Here is a 20,658-nt window from a genome sequence, read left to right on the forward strand (position 1 = left end):
ATCAGAGGTGGTTTCCAGTGGTGAGTTGCAGGCAGTACGCCCTGGTACGCCCTGGTACACCCTGGTACGGCCGTACTGGTGCCTGCCGGAACACCGGGTACCGTTCCAGTACGGTGCTCCAGAGGGCCCATCCCCCCCCGCCCGAGCTCCTTACCTGTATTTGAGCTCTTCGGCGCTTCTGTGCATGCGAACGAAGTGTACAGCGCCTGCACGATGCTTTGCCGAGCAGCTGGAGCGTCACAGAGGCGTCATGCAGGTAAGGATACATGCGCATGCATGTGCGGGACGCCAGACCTCGTTGCACCGTACCGGGTTCCGACCGCTTCAGACCGATTCAGCCCAGTAAGTAGTAACTCAGCCTGCCACGCCCCCAAACTGATTCTATCGTTAGTGCCGCCATCTCGATTTTCGATTCTGCATATGTGCAGAACAATCTTTATTGCAAAAAATTGATATTTTTCCCCCTTTTCTAACGTTGTGTGCATGTGCTGGCCTTTTTAAGTGCAAAGCGAGCGCGCATGTGCAATTTTTTTTTTTTGCACGCTGAACCGGCAGTAATGCCAGTAGCAACCCAGCCCCGGCCTTCATCTTTTAACTATTCCTAAGCGCGGGAATAATTTAGAGCTAGTTTCACCTTTCTAAGTGCGGATATGATGAACTCAATAAAGGATCTCTTGAACCCCAACAAATTGTCAGAGTCCTGACTTCCCTGAGTTCAATACTTGCAACTATGACAATCGGCCTTCTGCGTGGAATATGGAGAGGTTATTTCTATGTAATCCTCCACTGATTAAGATTAAAACTAACTAAACTCAGTGCATTGGGTGCCCGTAACTACTAGGCTAGTAACCAATGTGGCGGAAGATGTTCTAGAGATACAGCTGGATGAATTGGAAGAAAATAGAACAGAATTCTTCATTGGCCAAATAAAGATTGGATTGGACACCCAAGGTATTTGTCTCCGGTGCATAAACTCTCAGTGTACATACAAGCATACACTATACATACATACATAAGCTTCTCAGTGTACAGACAAACAGCAAAGTGATAAATCATAAATCATGAGAGGAGGAGAGAAGGAGAGAGGGCATGAAGGGGAAGAGGTAGAGAAGAGTAGGAGAGAGGAAGGGGAAGGAGAGGAGGAAAGAAGAAAGTAGAGAATGGAGGGAGGGAGAAAAGGAAAGGAAAGTAGAGGGGGGGGAACACAATAGGTGTATGGGGATGGTAAGCAAAGCAACCCCGATCGTATATTTTAACTTTTTATATGGAAAAATGAATGTTAAAATGTGATAAGAATAATAACTATGAGAATGTACACTTGTAGATGTGGGTATGAGACTAAAAAATAAAAATAAAAAAAACTTTTTTACAAAGACATGTATCATAAGATGTAAACAACAAAGTGATAAATCATAAGGTACCAACAGGAGATAAGAACAGGAAAGACGAGAAGGGTAGTCACAAAATTGATAACAGCAAAATGGAAATGGTCCGTTGGAAATGCAGTTAAAAGAACTTCCCCTGAAAATTCAGCAGTTGACACCTTCAGTCACATGCAAAGCGAGACCTAAATCTTAATCCTAGACGAATCAAATCCAGACATTTGTATATACAGACAAGTATTTTGCCCGCAGTATTCACTTGAGTGCTTTTGGCATAAACATAAAGACCAAAACAGAGATAGTAGTAAATAGCACTCAAATGTAAATGCTTAGATCAGCCACTCACAAACAGGTGCCATTAACTGGTATCATTTCCACACACAAACCTATTAACCCGCCATCTAGTGGTAGAAAGTGTCTATTCTTTACTAAAGGCATGCTACTTAACCCATCCCTAATTATCTGTCTCCCTCTTGCGGTCATTAAAGATATTCCAAGCTTTCTCAACGATCATCCCTGTAGTCTCTACGCCCGACATATCCAGATTTCACAACCTAGCAAAGCTCTTGAAGACTATTCAGACTACTAATCAAATTCACAATCATAATGCATGTAAAGGGGTAAGTCAAGAGCTAGTTTTCCTCGGGTTGAAGGAAGTCAGCCATAGCTGTTCATCAGCCTGAGAATCAACAACAATAGAATACTTTTATTGGCCAAGTGTGATTGGACACACAAGGAAGTTGTCTCCGGTTGCATAAGCTCTCAGTGTACATGCAAACAACAAAATAATATAAAATACCAATAACAGAAGCTAGTAGAAAAGATAAGGATAATAGTAATGCAGCCTACTACATGGGCAAATATCCTTAGACATAAGACAATACTGTGATAATTTGGTGTTCAGCGGAGTGATGGCATGGGGGGGACGGGGGGGACTGTCTTTATGTCTTGTTGTTTTGGCATGCAATGCTCAATAGTGCCAGCCTGAGGGGAACAGTTGAAATAGTTTATGTTCAGGATGTGAGGGGTTTGTAGATACTTTCTCAGCCCTCTTTCTGATCCATGCAGTACACAGGTCCTCAATGAACTTGTATACTGCATGGGTCATAGCTGAGAATCTGTGTAAGGCAGTATATTTACTATTTACTAAGACTGCATTACTATTCTTCTCATCCTTCCTATTACTTACGTCCTCCCACTTATGACTATAACCATGCTGCTTGTATTTTTATGATTTATATTGTTTCCTAGTATGATTTGATTGCTTATTAGTAACCTATGACTATAAGTGTTGTAGCTTATGATTCTTGATGAATGCATTCTGTTCTATTTTTCTTTATGTACACTGAGAGTATATGCACCCACCAAAGACAAATTCTTTGTGTGTCCAATCACACTTGGCCAATAAAGAATATTCTATTCTATTCTATATTCTATTCTATTCTATTCTATTCTATTCTATTCTATTCTATTCTATTCTATTCTATATTCTATTCTATCCTATATTCTATTCTATTCTATCCTATTTTCTATTCTATTCTATTTGTTCACAGTTTTTAAGGATTGCTGAAATTGTTACATATGTCCCTCACGAGATATATATTGTGCATGTCAACATCTCACTATGGATACTGACTTTTTGGCTGAAAACATTGATGAATCAGATGTTAAAGGTTTTTAAATTCTTATTTTGGAATAAATAAAATAAGCAAAAATAAATAAGCAAAACATAGCCATAAACACGTAAAAAGAGTAGATATAAATGGGGACAGTAGGACAGGGACGGTAGGCACGCTGGTGGGCTTATGCACGCCCCCTTTAGGGACCTCTTGAGAAATGTGTAAGGTCCACGGTAGACAGCTTAAGGTAAAAGTTATGGGGGTTAGAGGAACTAACAACAGGATCGGGTAGGGGGTTCCACACATTCACTATTCTGTTGCTGAAATCGTTTTTCCTGCAATCAAGATTAGAACAGATTACATTGAGTTTGTGTATATTGATAGCCCTTGTGTTATTGCAACTGAAGTAAAAGTAGTCATTAACAGGTAGGACATTATGGCAGATAATCTTGTGCACTAAGCTCAAGTCGGAACGTAGAAAGTCCAGGCCTAAAATTTCAAGCCCGGTGGTATAAGGAATTTTATTGCTAGCAGAGGAGTTGAGTACTCTTCTTGTAAAATACCTCTGGGCCCTCTCTAATGTTTCCATGTCCGAAATGCAGTGTGGGTTCCAGGCAGGTGAGCAGTATTTAAGTATAGGTCTGGCAAAGTTTTGTATGCCCCTAGTTAGCAGCATAGCGCTTACCAGAGAGCAAACTACATAAAATAAGGTTGACAACTCTGAATGCCTTTTTGGCAATCTCGTTACAGTGAGCTCTGGGGCTTGGGTCTCAATAAATAAAATGCCCAACACTTAAAAATAAAACACAATGGCCCCACTGACGGCCTCTTTTATCTGTGGTTGCCATACAGCGAAGTGTGCTTATTTATCAATGTAATCTTCTCGGCTCACATGGACATTTTGTCCATTAAAGCTTGCTGTTTATTCTTCTTGATTTGCAACAGACATTTGCACAATGGCCTTTTTCAAATCTGTTGGTACATCCTTAGCACCAGGTTGTGTGTGTTTTTTTTAAATTATCATTCAAAGATGCTTCTTTTTTTATTTAAATTGGAAGCAAAAGGTTTAGTAGGCTGTCACAGGCAATAGGAGAAGAGGTGGAAAAGAGAAAGAGGTTTGCGAAACCAAGTCAGAAAGGGTAGAGAATTGGTGATGGGCTCTCTCCCAACGTAGGAAGCTGCATCAACTATTGATCCAGTCATGCATTTCCTTAGTATAATTTTTATACTCCTAGTTTCCTGGTCTACAGGAGAGGACTTCTCCCTGGCAGAAGAGATCCCTTGTTCAAAGTATCAAGTGGCTTTCAATCACTCGTGCTACGAATTTGTGAGACTCCAACGCACCTTCACAAGTGCCCAGAGCTGGTGCGAGAGAGGTGGCGGCCATTTGGCCTTTATTGGGAATGAAGAGACTCAAACGTTCTTGGAGGGACACCTCTCTGAGGACAAGGAGTGGTGGATCGGTATAACCTACACCTCTTCAAATGAAACTAATGAAGGTAAGAAAAAACTGAGGACAGTTGTGTGTGCAGCAAGTTGTGGTTAGAATCCTAGATACAAATGTGAGAGGTAAATTGTAAAGAGAACGAGAAGCTCAGCTGCTGGTGCATTTATGAACATATCGAGGTGATTTTCTTGACAATGCTACAGAAGTTTGTCACTGCTCCTTCCTTCCTTCCTTCCTTCCTTCCTTCCTTCCTTCCTTCCTTCCTTCCTTCCTTCCTTCCTTCCTTCCCCCTTCCTCCCCTTCCTCCCTTACATCTCTATCTTTTCCTCTATTTCCTCCCTCCTATCTCTATCTTTTCCTTCCTTCCTTCCTTCTCCCTTCCTCTATTTCCTCCCTTACATCTCTATCTTTTCCTTCCTTCCTTCCCTCCCTCCCTCCTTCTTTCCTTCTCCCTCTCTCTACTTCATCCCTTCAATCTCTATCATTTCCTCCCTCCCTTCCCTTCTCTTCCATGTCTTCCATGTATATAGGATGCCAATTCTCAATAAATTGTATTCAAATGTGCCATATAAACAGAACCCTTAAATATCAGCTATAAGGCGTGGAGGAGAAAGAAGTCATCAGCCTGTGTCCCTCCCTATGAACTTCTTAAATATTCTCAGATGGCCAATTAATGAGTGACCAGAATGCAGGAGAGGGCATGGTCCTTGAAGAAATTGACCGGGCATGTTCTGATCGACAGAATGCACCAAGACCCACCTTTCTACTTACATAAATATCTAAGATGACTCACGTGTTTAAAAGCAAAAATGCCAAGTTTAACATATTTAAATGACAATTACGGTCCATGAATGATTAAAAGATTGATGGAAGAGCGTCTTAGTCATCTTGCTAAACTCTCTTCTTCCAATGCTGTGGCATACAACAGCAACCCAATGAGTATACTTTGCCATGGAAGCCAGCCAGGGGATCACACTAGCTTGTTTGCGATCTGATCACCCACTACTTTCTGGGGGGTAACCTGAGAGTTCCTCTGGTTGAAGAGATATGTATATCCGACTTCACTGTGCTACTGCTGGCCAGTGGCCAAGCAAATGAATCTTGATGGACACTTCTCTTTGTAGCTGTAAAATATTCTGTGGTGCATCCGTACGCTCTATCGATTTCTTTCCATGCAGGATCTATGATTTGGCTAGATACCTCAAACATCACCTACACCAAGTGGTCCCAAGATCCACCCTCAGTCTTTGCATCATCCTGCGGCTATATCCTGAAGAACGCTGAGTACCAGTGGGGAGTAACTGAGAATTGTAGCCAGGAGTTTGACTTTATTTGTGAATTTGGTAAGAAATGAAACCCACACCCATGCCTTTGCAAGACACAGATATAACCACCTAGACCAGGGGGGTTACTCGGAACCCTGTACCATCAAACAGCACAAAACTGGCACAAACTTGGTGTCTTCTAGCTTCTCAGTAGCCCTATCGATTGCTCCCTATTAGAGCACTTAAGGAAAGCTTTCCCAGATTGTCTCATGATCAGATATTCTGGAATTCAGCTCCCATAATTCCCAGGTAGTTTTTCTTTGGTTGCCTTTGGACATTCACATATTCAAGTCCAACACATCTGGAGAGCACCTCATCAAAGAAGCTGCCTTCAAGAAGATAAAGACCCTTTCATTATTCCTTACTGTCTAGAATCAGGCCACAGCGTTGCTTGCGACAACTCCAACGCCACCGTGCAGTGCGGGTCAGGAGAAGTCATTCAGATCGGAGAGAGCTTCTACGGGCGGAAAACTCCTCACTACTGTGTCCTCGAGACGTCCCTGCAGTTTGATGACGAAGATGAGTGCAGTTGGATTAGCGTGAAAGATGAAGTTGCAGGTAAGCCTCCAAACTCATATTGCAAGGATTAGAAAGCCCACCCTCACTTTGGAAGCCTTCAAAAGGTAATAATAAAGACTGCCTTCAGTCAAGTTTGACTTGCAGTGACCACATCAGCATGTCCAGGTAGTTTTCTTGACAGCAATAGGCAAATTCCCCTATATCCAGCCTGGCAGCTGCCTGGTTTATCCTACAGCTCAAATATTTCTCAATGGTTTCTCTATTCTTAGTTTAGAATATCTATCTATCTATCTATCTATCTATCTATCTATCTATCTATCTATCTATCTATCTATCTATCTATCATCTATCTATCTATCTATCTATCTATCTATCTATCATCATCTATCTATCTATCTATCTATCTATCTATCTATCTATCTATCATCTATCTATCTATCTATCATATATATGATCTATACTAGTCTCCCTTTATTTATTTATCAGCACAAATACAACACACACACACACACACACACAGACATATATTCTTAGTTTAGAATATCTATCTATCTATCTATCATCTGTCCGTCCATCCATCCATCCATCTGTCCATCCATCTATCCACCCATCCATCCATCCGTCCGTCCGTCCGTCCATCCATCCAATCACTGAAGTCATAACTCAGGGGGACATCTTAATCTTCGCAGGGCAATGTCATGGGCTCCAGGCATGCCAAGTCACCGCGGATGGAACCTTCTTCGGAGAACCCTGTCCAGGTTTGGGAAGCTACCTTTCCATCCAATACCAGTGCATGGAAGGTAAGCAACACCGTTTCTACACACTGTCCTGGGTGGCCAAGAGTGGATAGTGACATCTGTGTAGAAATCATGTCTTGAAATTGCCAACCAGCAAGCTGGTCGTCCGTCCGTCTGTCCATCCCCCCCCCCCCCAAGCAAGAATAATGCGATGTCTGAGATTCAGAGACTTGTCAGCTTGGTGCCAGCCTATACAATAGTTTGCAGAATCATTTAGATCCTTGCAAATGCTCCACTCCTATCTGGGGGCTATTTTTAATGGTGAAGAAGGTGGATTTTGATTTGCCCTTGTGGCAAGGTGGTCGGCAAACACATTTAATAAAACAAACAAACAAATCTATTTCTTCTCTGACCGTGAGCTCTATTGAGCTGGAAACAATTCCAGCTGAAAATGTTAATTGGGCGCTTTGCAATGTAGGAGTTTTATTTCTACCTGATCTGTGATCACAAGTAAACAAATTCTGGGTTAGATGAGAACATTTTCATATAATATTCCTCTTATTGGAGTCTGTATCAACAACTTCAGTCCTGCAACCCACCCATATTAAAATTAATCACTTTGCTTGTTATGATTTTTCCATTTAACATTCAATTATAGTTTTACAAGCTCACAAGCTCGGTCTTAAGACCGAGGATTCTTCTGTAAAGATCTTGGAGCTTCAATATGAAATTGGTTTTAGTCTCACTGGTGCAATCCATGGCAAAAAATACAAATAACAAATAGTATAAAGAATAATCGCTATGCAAGTAATTTGGGATAGATAAATAGATAGGTAGATAGATACCGTAGATAGATAGATAGATAGATAGATAGATAGATAGATAGATAGATAGATAGATAGATGATGAGATGGAGGGATGGATGGATGGATGGATGAATGGATGGATGGATACTGTACTGTGTACTTGGTTGATAATGTTCGCTTTTGTTTCCCAGGTTCCATAGCAATGATCGAAATGGTTGTAATTTTTATGGAGGATATTTTGTCTGTTAGTGGAATGAAATTTGAGACAGCTCTGAGTTGTCCTTGGATGCCAAAGAGGATGGCATTCTCTCTGCTCTTTTACAGGCTTGAGTTTGGCGGTCACAGAAACAACATTCGTATTGGAAAATGTCACAGTCTCCTTGGAATGGCTGCTCTCACCATACACTGGAAACCTCTCCTGCATAATCAGCATGGGAGATGGAAACACGGTGGATCCCTATTACCCTCCAAGGTCAGAGGAAGCTTGGGGAGAAAACGAGGCAGAGGCTTTCAAGAGACTGCCGTTGCCTCTAAGGGTCAGCGAGATTCGAGAGTGGGCTTTGCCAGGTTCCGGATATGTTTTGATAACCACCCCTATCTTCCCCACCAATGCACCACCACGACCCATATAGAAAAAAAAAAGACAGAGTTTTGATTACAGAGTCACAGTCACCATCTTAAACTTTTTGACCCCTACCTCATCTCTAAATGTAATGTCCTCTAAGAAGGGATGCTTGGCCAGTTTGAACCTAGAGCCAATATCTTACACCAGGGGTGTCAAACTCGATTTCATTGCGATGGTCTCCTGCACTTGTCAGCAAAAATGGAGCCCAGGGTTCTGTTTTTGGCCATGATGGGCTCCGTTTTTGCTGGCAGAGGGCTACAGGAGGCCATTGCAGATGGAAACAGAGCCCAGATGCCGTCATGGACAAAAATGGAGCCCGGGAGAACCCCTCCCCTTCCCCTGAACTTTATTTTCACTGGCAGAAGACTGCAGGAGGCCTTTGTGGCTGAAAATGGTGCCTGGGAGAGCCATGCCCTCCATTTCCGCTGGCAGAGGCACCACCGTCTGGTCCTTCACTGTTTCCATGGCAGCCCCACAGGCCAGATTTAAGCACCCTGCCGGCCAGATGCAGCCCGTGGGCCTTGAGTTTGACACCCCTGTCTTACGCTTTTCAGTGCCTTGCTGTAAATCTGGGATGGAAATGTAGTAAGGAGGTAGATTTCCAGGAGTGAGAAGTGCATTCAAGAGAATAATGGGCAACTCAGTCTGGATGTTACTTGCGGCAGAAAGAGAGCGAAGACAGTCTCTCCTTCATAGTTCCTAGAATATATTGTAGATCCAGACAGTAGAGTCCTCAGTCTGGCAAGATTTTATCTATAGGTGTCAAGCAATAAAGATCTCAGCTTGGAAGAATTACCAAGGGTTATTCCTGGTTTGGGGCTTGACAGAACTGCCGATAATTTGTCCTCGTTTTGTGTTTACAGCTTGCATAGCAATGTGACTCATGGCTACACCAAACCAGGCGAGTTCACCGTTTTTGTGGAATGCACTACTAGTGAGTGGCACGTGACTGCACAAAAACTCATCACTGTTCGAGATAAAATGGATAAACTCACCGTGACCGGGTGCTTCAGCAAATATGAAGTGGGGAACAGCTCTCATTGCAGGACCCTTTATGAGGAAACCTTGTGGATTCAAGTAGAACTTGATGGAGGTTAGTGTAGTCTATCTCTTCCAGTAGCCATTCAAACCAAAGCTGCACTGGCTACCTGTGGCTTTTCGGGTGCGTTTCAAGGTGTTGATTATCACCTTTAAAGCGCTCCATGGCTCAGGACCTAGTTACCTGTGGGATCGCATTCTACCCCATACATCCCTGCAACCAATTCACTCTCACAGAGAGGGACTCCTCCGGGTACCATCTGCTAAGCAATGCCGGCGGGCGGTACCCAGGAGTAGGGCCTTCTCTGTGACGGGCCCAACCCTCTGGAACGACCTCCCCCCCGATATTAGAACTACTGTTGATCTCCGCTCCTTCCGTAAGAAACTCAAGACCCACCTGTTCCAATTAGCTGGCCTGGCCCAATCACAATCATAATCATAATCATAACTTATTCCCCGACCCTCCTGGCCGGTATTTTAAATTTTAAATTTTGGGGTATTTTAATTGGTTTTAATTATTAGCTTATTTCATGATCATACAGACTTTTTGTTTAATTTGTTTTTTTCTGTGATTTTGTACTTTTGTTGTCTATAGTGTATTTTATTCCTGTCTGTACACCCCCCCGAGTCCCCTCGGGGAGAGGGGGCGGTTTATAAATCGAATAAATGAAATGAAATGAAATGAAACAGGATATCTTCCTTGTGCAGAAGGTAGATCTCTCTGCTAATCTGAACTATTCCTTAAAACATCGAAATCCGTGGTGAAATTCAAATATTTTTTAATACCGGTTCTATGGGCGTGGCTTGGTGGGCGTGGTTTAGTGGGCCAGTTTGGCTTAAATCGTTGTTGTTGTTTTTTGCAGGGACTGGAGTAACCTATACCGTTTTAAGTGATAACAAGACTGTGATGGAGACCAGTGCAAAAATAGGAACTGCCCCTCATAATCTGACCTTGGATGGGGTCCTTCAACGGCTGATTGGCCCTGGGGTCCATTCCCTTGAAATCGTTGCCACCAGCAACACCACAGATTCAGAGGTCGTAGGAATCCTGGCTGTTCATTTAGTAGAGCCGATTTCTGGACTTCAAGCTATGTTAACCTCCGATGCTTTGGAATTAGGGGAAGACCTGGAAATCAAAGTCTCTGTACGTCGTGGCGCCCCTGAAAAAGTGAGATTTGAAGTGACCGGGATGAATGAAACATTTTCCCACCTGAAGGACTTTGTTGAAGGAAAGTCTCAAATGTATACAATCCCAATGGATTCTGAAGGTAACACACATGCTAATTATCTATATCTAGTTGGTTCACATGCTACCTTTCATCCAAGTATTTGTTGACAGTGAGGAGGTTGGGGAGGAACATGGGCCCGTCCTGGAGTCTGGGGGAGGTTCTGATGAGGGCTCTGTGTCGGAGGCAGAGAGGGGGCCAGGGCCGTATGCCATCAGCTGCCTTCAGAGTCAGACATCAGTGAGGCAGACGAACAGCTGGAGCCTGTTCCCAGTGTGCGCATGCGCAGAGTTGCCAGACGAAGGGAGCAGCTAAAGAACAGGGGTCGACTCAGGAGTGAGGCCACAGGTGGGCGATGAATGACCCCTCCCAGAGGAAATAAAAGAGGAGTTTGCAGGAGACCATTAGTTCATTCCTGCATTCTTGCCAAGTATTGTAGCATCTGAAAGCTATCAGCCTGGCCACTCTCCAAGCCTGATAAAAGTCAGTAATTGTGAACTAACCTGAAAGACTGTGAGAGAGGAAAGACTTTGCTGGAGAGGGATTCAATGTAAATCAAGTACAAGGGATTTATTGGGATGAGGACTCGGCATCGTGTTGCTGGGGAAGCCTAGGTCAGAACAGTATTAACCCAAGACACCAAACACAATACTCCCAATTTGTCTCTCTGAAAGCTGAATCTAGCAGTGAGGGGATTTTATAAATGAAGACTAACTAGGTTTATCCATTTCTAAACCCAACCCGGTAAATAATGTATACAAAGATAAAGCAGTTTAAGTGAAGGTTAGGATTAAAAAAGGAAGCAAACTCTGAAGTATCTCAATCAAAATATGAAAATCTTATTTCGTTTTCTATTGGGCATATCCAACTAATCAGCATTTTATCAGATTTATAATATTTTCAGGGGGGGAAAATAGACTCCTGGCTTGGAATTGTTGGCCAACTGTCAAGGCTAATACTTGGCAAAGAGAACTAAGGTTTTTGAGCTTTGTTAATGCTTCTCTCTTTTTGGGGGGTGGGGGGGGTGGGCTGATTGCTGAACCTTAAGAAGGAACTGAAAAGAAGAAGCAGGAAATATCAGAAATTCATTCATGACAGGAGGAAAAGGGTAGCTTGCTGAGAGTAGAGAGTCAAGATTGGCCAAAATATGCAGTCTGCTTGGTTGTCAAATCATCAGTATTGGGCAGTGGTGAAATTCAATTTTTTTTACTACCAGTTCTGGGGGCGTGGCTTGGTGGGAGTGGCAGGGGAAGGATACTGCAAAATCTCCATTCCCACCCGACTCTGGGACCGCCAGAGGTGGTAATATTTGCCAGTTCTCCAAACTACTCAAAATTTCCGCTACCAGAACTCCAGAACCTGTCAGAACCTGCTGAATTTCACCCCTGGTATTGGGGATGAAAAGTTCATTCATTTGATTTTCCAAGCCATACCATAAGGTTAAACTTTTGCTGTCATATTAAACTTTTTATTCATCAGACTTTAGTTGCCATGGTCTCTGCCATCCATCCTCTCTAGTTATTTGCAACACCAAGACCTTCTACCGAGCCAAGTTTACCTACGATCATTCTAGATCTGTTTTTAATTGTGAATCTGTTTCATTTATTCTATTTCGTTTTTTTTTTTTTTTTGCTATGTGCTCTTCTCAGGGACTTTTCTGGTCAAAGTGTTTGTGATGAACGGCTTCTCAAACATGAGTGTCGATGTTGGAACTGTCACGGTGTCTAACAGTTCTCACAAAAAAGGTAATCATGGGACCTTGATTGTATGGTGGAGGAACTGGGTAGAATAAAACTCACGAATGAAAGCAAATAACCAGGATAATCTTACAGGATCCAATTTGGGTCGGTCACTGAGACCAGAGGTTTAGTCTTCGGAGCTTTTGGACTCGTGATGGAGCCCATGCTCAGGGAATTTCTCACTTCACATTCTGGTGAAAGAGAAGTTCTCAGAGGATGGGCTCCAGCACCAGTGGTGGCTTTCACTTATTTTTACCACTGGTTCGCCCTGCACATGCACACTCGCTTTGCGTGTGCACGCACTTTCCGTGCATGCACCTGGCCTTCCGCACATGTGCTTTGCGTCAGATTTGGTTTAATGTCAGGGTTTCAAATAGCACCCAAAAGTAAATCACAATCCAAGGCAAAGTATTGCTCAAAGTTCTAATTTATTAAGACAGCCATGTTGGCACATCTGGGAAAACCAGAATATGAAAGCTTCCTAGTTTTCCCCACCCAGTTGAAAGTTCAAGATCCTGCCCCCCACACCCACAAGACCATCACATGGTCCAATCTTCCACTGCCATGCTGGCAGTTCCACCCATCCAGTTCCGATCAGGTGCAGAGGTGCCAAGACAAAGGATGAACTTGGCTTTCTAGAAAGAATTTTGTTATGGCTACATCGCATCTAACTCCATACAATCCCCCCTCCCACTTTCCCACAATAGAAAATGCGTAGTAGAATGTGTGGCAGGCCAAAGATCCGAAAGAAAAGATGGCTGCAGGCCTGACACTTTGCTTGTCTGCCTTCCGCACATGCGCTTGGTCTCAAAAACATGACTAAATAAGACGGCATACAGCTGGGATCTCTGCTACCGGTTCTCCTGAACCAGTCTGAACCACCTGAATGCCATCTCTGTCCAGCACGTGCCCAAAAGCTCAGAAAACTAAGTGTAAGTTGGTCTCAGTGACCAATTCAGATTGGATTCTCAGATAAAACCGCTTAAGAAAGCAATGGGGACTTTCAGGATTAACTTCAGCGGGTAGATTGCTGTTGCATATACTGTGATCCCAAGACCAGTGATGAAAAAGATTTAGGCAGAATGAGTCCAGATTTAGCAACATCCATGTTTTGCAGAGAGAAATTCAAGCCTATCTTAAATGATGAAATTTAAATCTTCTACTCTTGGCCCTAACAGATCCTGTGGTGAATGAAGAACAATCCAGCACAAACGAGAAAAGAAGACTTGTGAGTACTGGGGAAATCTGGAAGAAAATGAAGTGCATAAAATAGTGGATAGAGGGGATAGATTACTGATAAATTTATCTTAGCAATGTTTTAACGATGCTATTTGTGTGTCAAAGTAAGACAGACTATAATCGTGCAGTGAACAATGTAATATTGCAAGTGTTGCCTCTGACTTCTGAGTGTTTCTCAACTTTGGCAACGTTAAGATGTGTGGACATTTCCACATGTTTCACAAATTTTAAAGTCACTAAGTTTGAAAAAGACTCTTCTAACAAGTCCACAAGTCTTAAAGTTGCCAAGTTTGGAGACCCCTGCAAAATTCCCATTGACCTATTGAAATAATTTCTAGACTTCCGCAATTTTTTAAAATAGTAATGAATCGAAATCCTTCAAGTGATTTAAATCAGATATGCAGTCCTCTATCCTCTACTGAAGGGATGCAGGGGCTCAGTGGCTAAGACACTGAGCTTGTCGATCAGAAAGGTTGACAGTTTGGCAGTTTGAATCCCTAGCGCTGCATAATGGAGTGAGCTTCCGTTACTTGTCCCAGCTTCTGCCAACCTAGCAGTTTGAAAGCATGTAAAAATGGAAGTAGAAAAATAGAGACCACCTTTGGTGGGAAGGTAACAGCGTTCCATGCGCCTTTGGCATTTAGTCATGCCAGCCACATGACCATGGAGATGCCTTCGGACAGCGCTGGCTCTTTGGCTTTGACACGGAGATGAGCACCGCCCCCTAGAGTCGGGAACAACTAGCACATATGTGTGAGGGGAACCTTTACCTTATCCTCTACTGGTTTATTTAGAAAAACCTAATCCAATTTATCCAAACTAATGAGACATTAAGGGAATATAATGGAATATTAGATACACATAGCCAACAGTTGGGAGAAATACTGTACTTGTTAGTCATTTATCTCTTAGAGGCAGTTCAATCCAGGCTGCAAAAGAAGTTATATTATTTATAAAGTTATGCTATTTGGTTATGCCTGTTAAATAAGGAAGTTTGGAAGTGTCTGTCTCCTGCCACGGATAAAAGACTTTGCAGGGATATATTTGTGCCTAATTCCTCTCATTTCTGTGCCTTCAGGATGACAAGGGGAAAAATCGGATATACATTTCACCCAGCCGCCATGCCAGTGTCTTTGCCACCGTTATCTTGGGTTGGCCTGAGACTGACAGCAACAATTCACTCTACACTTGGTCTTGTGGTAAGTGTGTCTCTCTCAGTGTGCTTCCTTGCCATATTTCACAGGCGAGATTCTGATCATGTATCCTTACAATAAAGTAGAATTATCCCAGGGAAATCTTTTTTTCAAACACACACATGTACAAGAAATGATTTCAACTCCGAGATAACTCAGGACAATCACATTTATTCTGGTCCTGGGATAGATGAGAAAGTGCAAATAACCTGGCTGGAAAACTATCTCTGCAGGGTTCTGCTGGCCTCAATGGGATGAATGTGTGCAGCAACAATCTATCCACACTGTGCAAAGAGAGATCTGGATTCCCCCCAACTGCCTGCCTCCTCCCAGCTCCGCAGTGACAGTGAAGGTTGCGGTGAAAAGCCCAGAGGAAGAGGAGAAGCAGGACGAGCAATGCTTGTACGTCACAGCAAAGCAAGATCTGAGGCTGAGGATCAGGTGTGGCAACTTTTCATTGTTGTTCTTTAAGATGGACGGGGAGAAACCTCTTTAGAAAGTTAATCAGTTTGATTGTAAAAAAAAAAGGGAGGGACACTTTTCTAGTCCCCCAATTATTGTTGTGAACGCAGGCCCTGATATTCATGAATTATGGTGAATAGGAACCTTTTTGCTTCACAAATCTCACTAAGGCATGTTGTTTGTTTGCTGTTCTGTTCGACAACACCTATATGTTATATGGAAACCCATGGCTTATGTGCCCATCTGGTATTGAGCATACCTTATTGTCCTATTTTATTTATTTTAATTATTTTATTTTATTTTATTTTATTTTATTTTATTTTATTATTTTATTTTATTTTATTTTATTTTATTTTATTTTATTTTATTTTATTTTATTTTATTATTTTATTTTATTTTATTTTATTTTATTTTATTTTATTTTATTATTTTATTTTATTTATTTTATTTATTTTATTTATTTTATTTATTTTATTTTATTATTTTATTTTATTTTATTATTTTATTTTATATTATTTTATTATTTTATTTTATTTTATTTTTTATTTTATTTTATTTTATTTTATTATTATTTTATTATTTTATTTTATTTTATTTTATTTTTTATTATTTTATTTTATTATTATTTTATTATTATTTTATTATTATTTTATTTTACTATTATTTTATTATTTTATTTTATTTTATTTTAATCATTCAATCAATTAATTTCTATAGCCTCTCAACTCAAGAAAGTGACTGGATGGCTTACAATTTTACAGTTTATGATTGAATGTGATGCGTGGATCTAGCCATTGTGAATCATTCAACAAACCATGGTTATGAAAAATTATAGAGGAACCAGGTGTCAATGACTGAAGAGTATGGTTTCTGACTGTCAAATAAATATTGTAGCAGTGAGTTAAAATGCCTTTGTATTAAGGATGGTATGAACATCTCTCTGAACTGACAAGTTACAATATTTATTGATTTATTTACTACATTTATATGCTGTCCATCTCATTATCAAGTGACCCAGAATATTGATTAGCATTCTCTGCTCTGTTCATCCAATCAGGCTATTAAATACAGCAGCATCCAATATTTTTTTCTTGTATGTTTATTAAACCAAGCCATATTTAGGTTGTGAACCACTAAAAAGTTAGTTATATTGAAAAATTGAATTTGTATGTTGCTAAGAGAGATCAGCTATAAGCTACCTCTGGGAAAACACTCAGCAGAAAAACAGCTTAAAAAACCAAGCTGTCATCTTGAGGTTAACCTCACGCCATTTTGGTACAATCGGTTAATTTTCTCAGCAGGAGCTTATTTTCAATTTACTAAATGCCATTTTCTTTGGTTCTTCCTAGTTGTGAGAGGAATTGCAATCCTGTGAATATCAGTGAAGATGTTATGTTGAGAGTCTCAATGAGGGAAGATGCAAAGCCTGTACTTTACAAGTGGTATTTAGACCACGCCTTCGAAAAGAAGGTAAGGGTATTATGACCACCTCAGAAATGCCACGCTTTGAAAAATAATATCTTTCTTTTTTTTAGAGAATAACGTTCCCTCTGACAACAAATAATGTTCATGGACATATCGGATGATCAACCTAGGGTTATAAAGAAGTACACTATGTGATTTTTCAGAGAGTGGATTCCTGATCTTCACTTCTAGCAAATTCACAATGGTGTGACTCTGCGCAGGAAGATAGAACTAAGTTCTACCTAGAATTAAGGAGAAATTTGCTAACAGTGAAAATGTTAACCAGTGGAACAGCTTGACTCCAGAAGCTGTGGATGCTCCATCACTGGAAGCTTTCAAGAAGAGATTGGGACGTTTGTCTGAAATGGAATAGGATTTGAGTAGGACTAGAAGACCTTCAAGGTCCCTTCCAACTCTGTTATTCTATTCTACTCTATTATTCTGTTACTTTAAAATAGTGCATCTAGTTTTCATCCTGAAACAGCCAGTTTCAGTTTCAGTTTCAGCACAGCCTGATTAGCACAAGCAGCTGATCGTTGGTTGGATCGGCCTCCCAACCATCAGCTGTTTCAGGATGCAGGGATTGGCATTGCCTATTGTTGCCTTCCCATTTTCAGCCTCCGCATCCCATTTTTGGCCTGTGCACACCCCATTTTCAGCCTCCGTGTGCCTCATTTTCCACCCATTCCAATCCCTGCTGCACAGATCGGGCGGAAAATCATGCAGAGGCTGAAAATGAAGCATTCATAGGCTGAAAACAGGATGGGGAGGCTGAAAATGGGGTGCGCAGAGGCAGCAATAGGCTATAGCAGACCCTGCAGCCTGAAATAGCTGATTGGCAGGTGGCCCGACAATCAGGTGCTTGTGTTAATCTGTGCTGAAACTGAAACTGAAACTGGCTGTTTGCTGCAAGGAGGCAAATTGCTGGGAGGCAGAGGCAGATTTTTTTTTTCTTGTTTTCCTCCCCAAAAGCTACGTGCATCTTATACTTCAGAGCGTCTTATACTCCAAAAAATATAGTATATTCCTTCCAAAAGAATATTTAAGAAGGAAGATTTTAATTTCATCATTTGAGGACGAGATGAAGCAAATAGTCCTACCTAGTGGACCTAGCATGTTTGGAAAAGATGGCGGTTACTAAAAAAAATGGATATTTTTTAATTCCTGTTTTTCTTCAACTTTCCTTTGATTTCCTTCCTCAGTCTAATCTGCTTCCTCCAGGATGCAATTTAAATGGTTTCCCACAAAGCTCACTCAGTTTTCTTCAAAATGATACTGAAGTTCTTGTCCTGAACAGTTCGTTCTTGCAATCCCATGGCGAAGCCTTTCAAATCAAAGCAACAGGTATTGGCCACTAAAATTTGGATATTTTGTTTGAAGCAATTTATTACCTGGTTTAGTGGGTTTTTTTTTTAAACTGGCAGTTTTTTAAGTAGCTTTATGTTAACTCCATAAACGCTGCAATTCAGCTGAAAAAAGACATAACATACTAAATCAACAAAATTTCTATTCTGTTCTAAGTAATAGCAAGTAAAAAAAGGTTAAGAAAGGAATACTAGTAGATGGGAATGGTAATAAAATAACCTGTTCTTTAGCAAAGACGTATTTGATTTTAAAAGAGACATGGTACATTTTAGTGCCTATTCCTCATGATGTACATCACAGTAAACCAATTGTTGACCGCTTCTTGTTTCCAAAATTTCCAGCTGTGAGTGAGAACAAATACGGAGAAGAAACCTACATTGTCAGCTCAGTGCCCCCTCCGGTAGCTCCAGAATGTTCTGTGTCTCCTCCTCAAGGATCCGTGCTCAACAGCTTCTCCATCTCCTGCCAATCTTCCTGCCTATTGGGCCAGTGCCCTCCAATTGAGAGGTCTTCAGTGACGTATTGCTTCTACCTGGAATCAAGTGAGACAGTTATTGGGTTGATACTCTCAAGGTCAGGGGTGAGCTTCAAAATTTTTAGCAAGGGGTTCTCTTCCCGAACATCCGGTAGGCCCATTTTCCACCTTCCCCAAACCTCTACACATGCCCTGCACTTACCTGCCCGGTAAGTACCCCTGCGAACCCCCAGCAGCCTGCCCCTGCTCAAGGTCCTTCTATAAACTAAAAGACTGTGGTGGAATGTATTCTGGATTCCCAGGAGGGAGGGGAATGCATTCCAGAGGAACAAGAGACAGCAAAGTTTAAACAATTTGTGTGGGAGAAAGAGAGTTAAGACAGCTTCTTCCTATCAGTTCTCAGACTATAAGTTTAATGATTCATGTACTCTGCTTTAGCTTAGGAAGATTTTGGTCTATAGGTGAGGACTAAAGGAAACTGCTTAGAAGATCCTCAACACATCTGTCTTGATTTCTGGATCTTGACAAGGACAGCATAAAGAGCCCTTCTGCAACTTCCGAATTCCTTCTTTATCTCATATCCCCATGTTTGGCAATTCATGCTTTCGAAAGCCACAAGAACCCCACAATTCTCCTAAATATTGTCTGTGGAATTCAAACATTTTAAGCAGCCTAATATCTCATGGAAAAACATTTCATCGTGCAAGGACTTTATCACTCTCTCGGGAAAGCTCACGAGATTTCAATGAGAGGGCATGAAACTTGAACACCCTCACAAAGGCCTGCACAAATGCTCGCAGATGAGATTTCAGAATCTCACAAGATTTCAGCCATATTTTCATGGCTGGAATTTGGTGTCCCCCTCCTGGCTTAATATCAATTATGGTTTAGCACAGGGGTCCCCAATCTTGGCAATTTTATGACTTGTGGACTTCAACTCCCAGAATTCCTCAGCCAGCATGTGCTGAGGAATGTGCGTGTGCTGGCTGAGGAATTCTGGGAGTTGAAGTCCACAAGTTGTAAAGCTGCCAAGATTGGAGACCCCTGGTTTAGTGCAATTGGGCAAATCCCGCAAAAGGCTGTAATTGGGAAGTGCTGTAGGCTAACTGCTGCTTTCTTAGCTGAATCAATGACGTGCTTTTCCATTCAATGATGAGGCACTGAGAATAGTCAATAAATTATAATGTAAAGGCAATTTAAGGACACATAGATTGGTTCATTAGCCCTTCCTTAATTGCTTAAGGAAACTTCCTTTTTCATTTGGTGAGTCCAGTCTTCCATCTGCGTCCACTTCCTTCTTTCTTGTTCTTTTCAGATTCCCTCCTTCACTGTGGACATGATCCAGCCCTACCCTTGGTCTACCTTCCATTGGGAGAAGAAGACAATGACTTTGTTCTACAGATTACAATTTCAGTGACCAATAATTATGGCCATGCTGTTTATTCAAATGCCACCGTCAGGGTTAGTTTGACCTGGTCTTGCTTACCTTCCCAGCTTTTTGCCTTCGTGTCCATAGATTTGATCATCCAGGACAGAGAGAAATAAATAAATAAATAAATGGCTGTATGTGTGTATGTTCCAGCATAACTCTGGAACACCTCGAGCAATTTCAACCAAACTTGGTATACAGATGACTTACTCTCTGGAAACAAATACTGTGGATGTAAGATACCTCTAAAACCACTTGGGGTTTGTGTTCTGTTAAGATACAGCCTGTTGTGCCTTAAAATGGCTTCTACCGTACTGCATAAAGTGGCTTCTACTGTGCAGCGCAGTGGAGTTGCCATAGTAATGGCTTCAAAGTACTCCACAAGAGGGCTCCCTCTGGTAAGGGAGAAAATCCAACATTAGAAATTATGTTTGGTCCAGACATTTTCCCCCTATAAATAAATACCCGGGCAATGCCAGATTATTGGCTGGTTCCTAATAAATCTATACTTTGAGGAATATGCCTATCTCAGAGTTTTGATTCTCTTGGGAGTGTTACTTGGAACCTT

The 20,658-nt window shown here is 41.5% G+C and overlaps 1 protein-coding gene across 1 annotated transcript in view; it reads left to right on the plus strand.

Moving 5' to 3' along the window:
- Positions 1-266: 266 nt before the first annotated feature.
- LOC309397243 (polycystin-1-like protein 2) overlaps positions 267-20,658 on the plus strand; it is a gene marked incomplete at its 5' end in the record, with an annotated part of 60,496 nt that continues 40,104 nt past the window's right edge. Inside the window, 15 exons of the mRNA XM_081963100.1 lie at positions 267-342; positions 4,252-4,500; positions 5,627-5,791; positions 6,146-6,331; positions 8,160-8,307; positions 9,333-9,553; positions 10,362-10,766; positions 12,374-12,469; positions 13,642-13,691; positions 14,781-14,901; positions 15,129-15,336; positions 16,707-16,827; positions 18,024-18,165; positions 18,441-18,728; positions 19,977-20,122. Of these exons, the coding sequence (XP_081819226.1) occupies positions 267-342; positions 4,252-4,500; positions 5,627-5,791; positions 6,146-6,331; positions 8,160-8,307; positions 9,333-9,553; positions 10,362-10,766; positions 12,374-12,469; positions 13,642-13,691; positions 14,781-14,901; positions 15,129-15,336; positions 16,707-16,827; positions 18,024-18,165; positions 18,441-18,728; positions 19,977-20,122 (2,622 nt within the window). The remainder of the gene's footprint in view (positions 343-4,251; positions 4,501-5,626; positions 5,792-6,145; positions 6,332-8,159; positions 8,308-9,332; positions 9,554-10,361; positions 10,767-12,373; positions 12,470-13,641; positions 13,692-14,780; positions 14,902-15,128; positions 15,337-16,706; positions 16,828-18,023; positions 18,166-18,440; positions 18,729-19,976; positions 20,123-20,658) is intronic.

The sequence above is a fragment of the Natrix helvetica genome (assembly GCF_964273705.1).
Source record: "Natrix helvetica genome assembly, chromosome: 10".
Lineage (NCBI taxonomy): Eukaryota > Metazoa > Chordata > Lepidosauria > Squamata > Natricidae > Natrix > Natrix helvetica.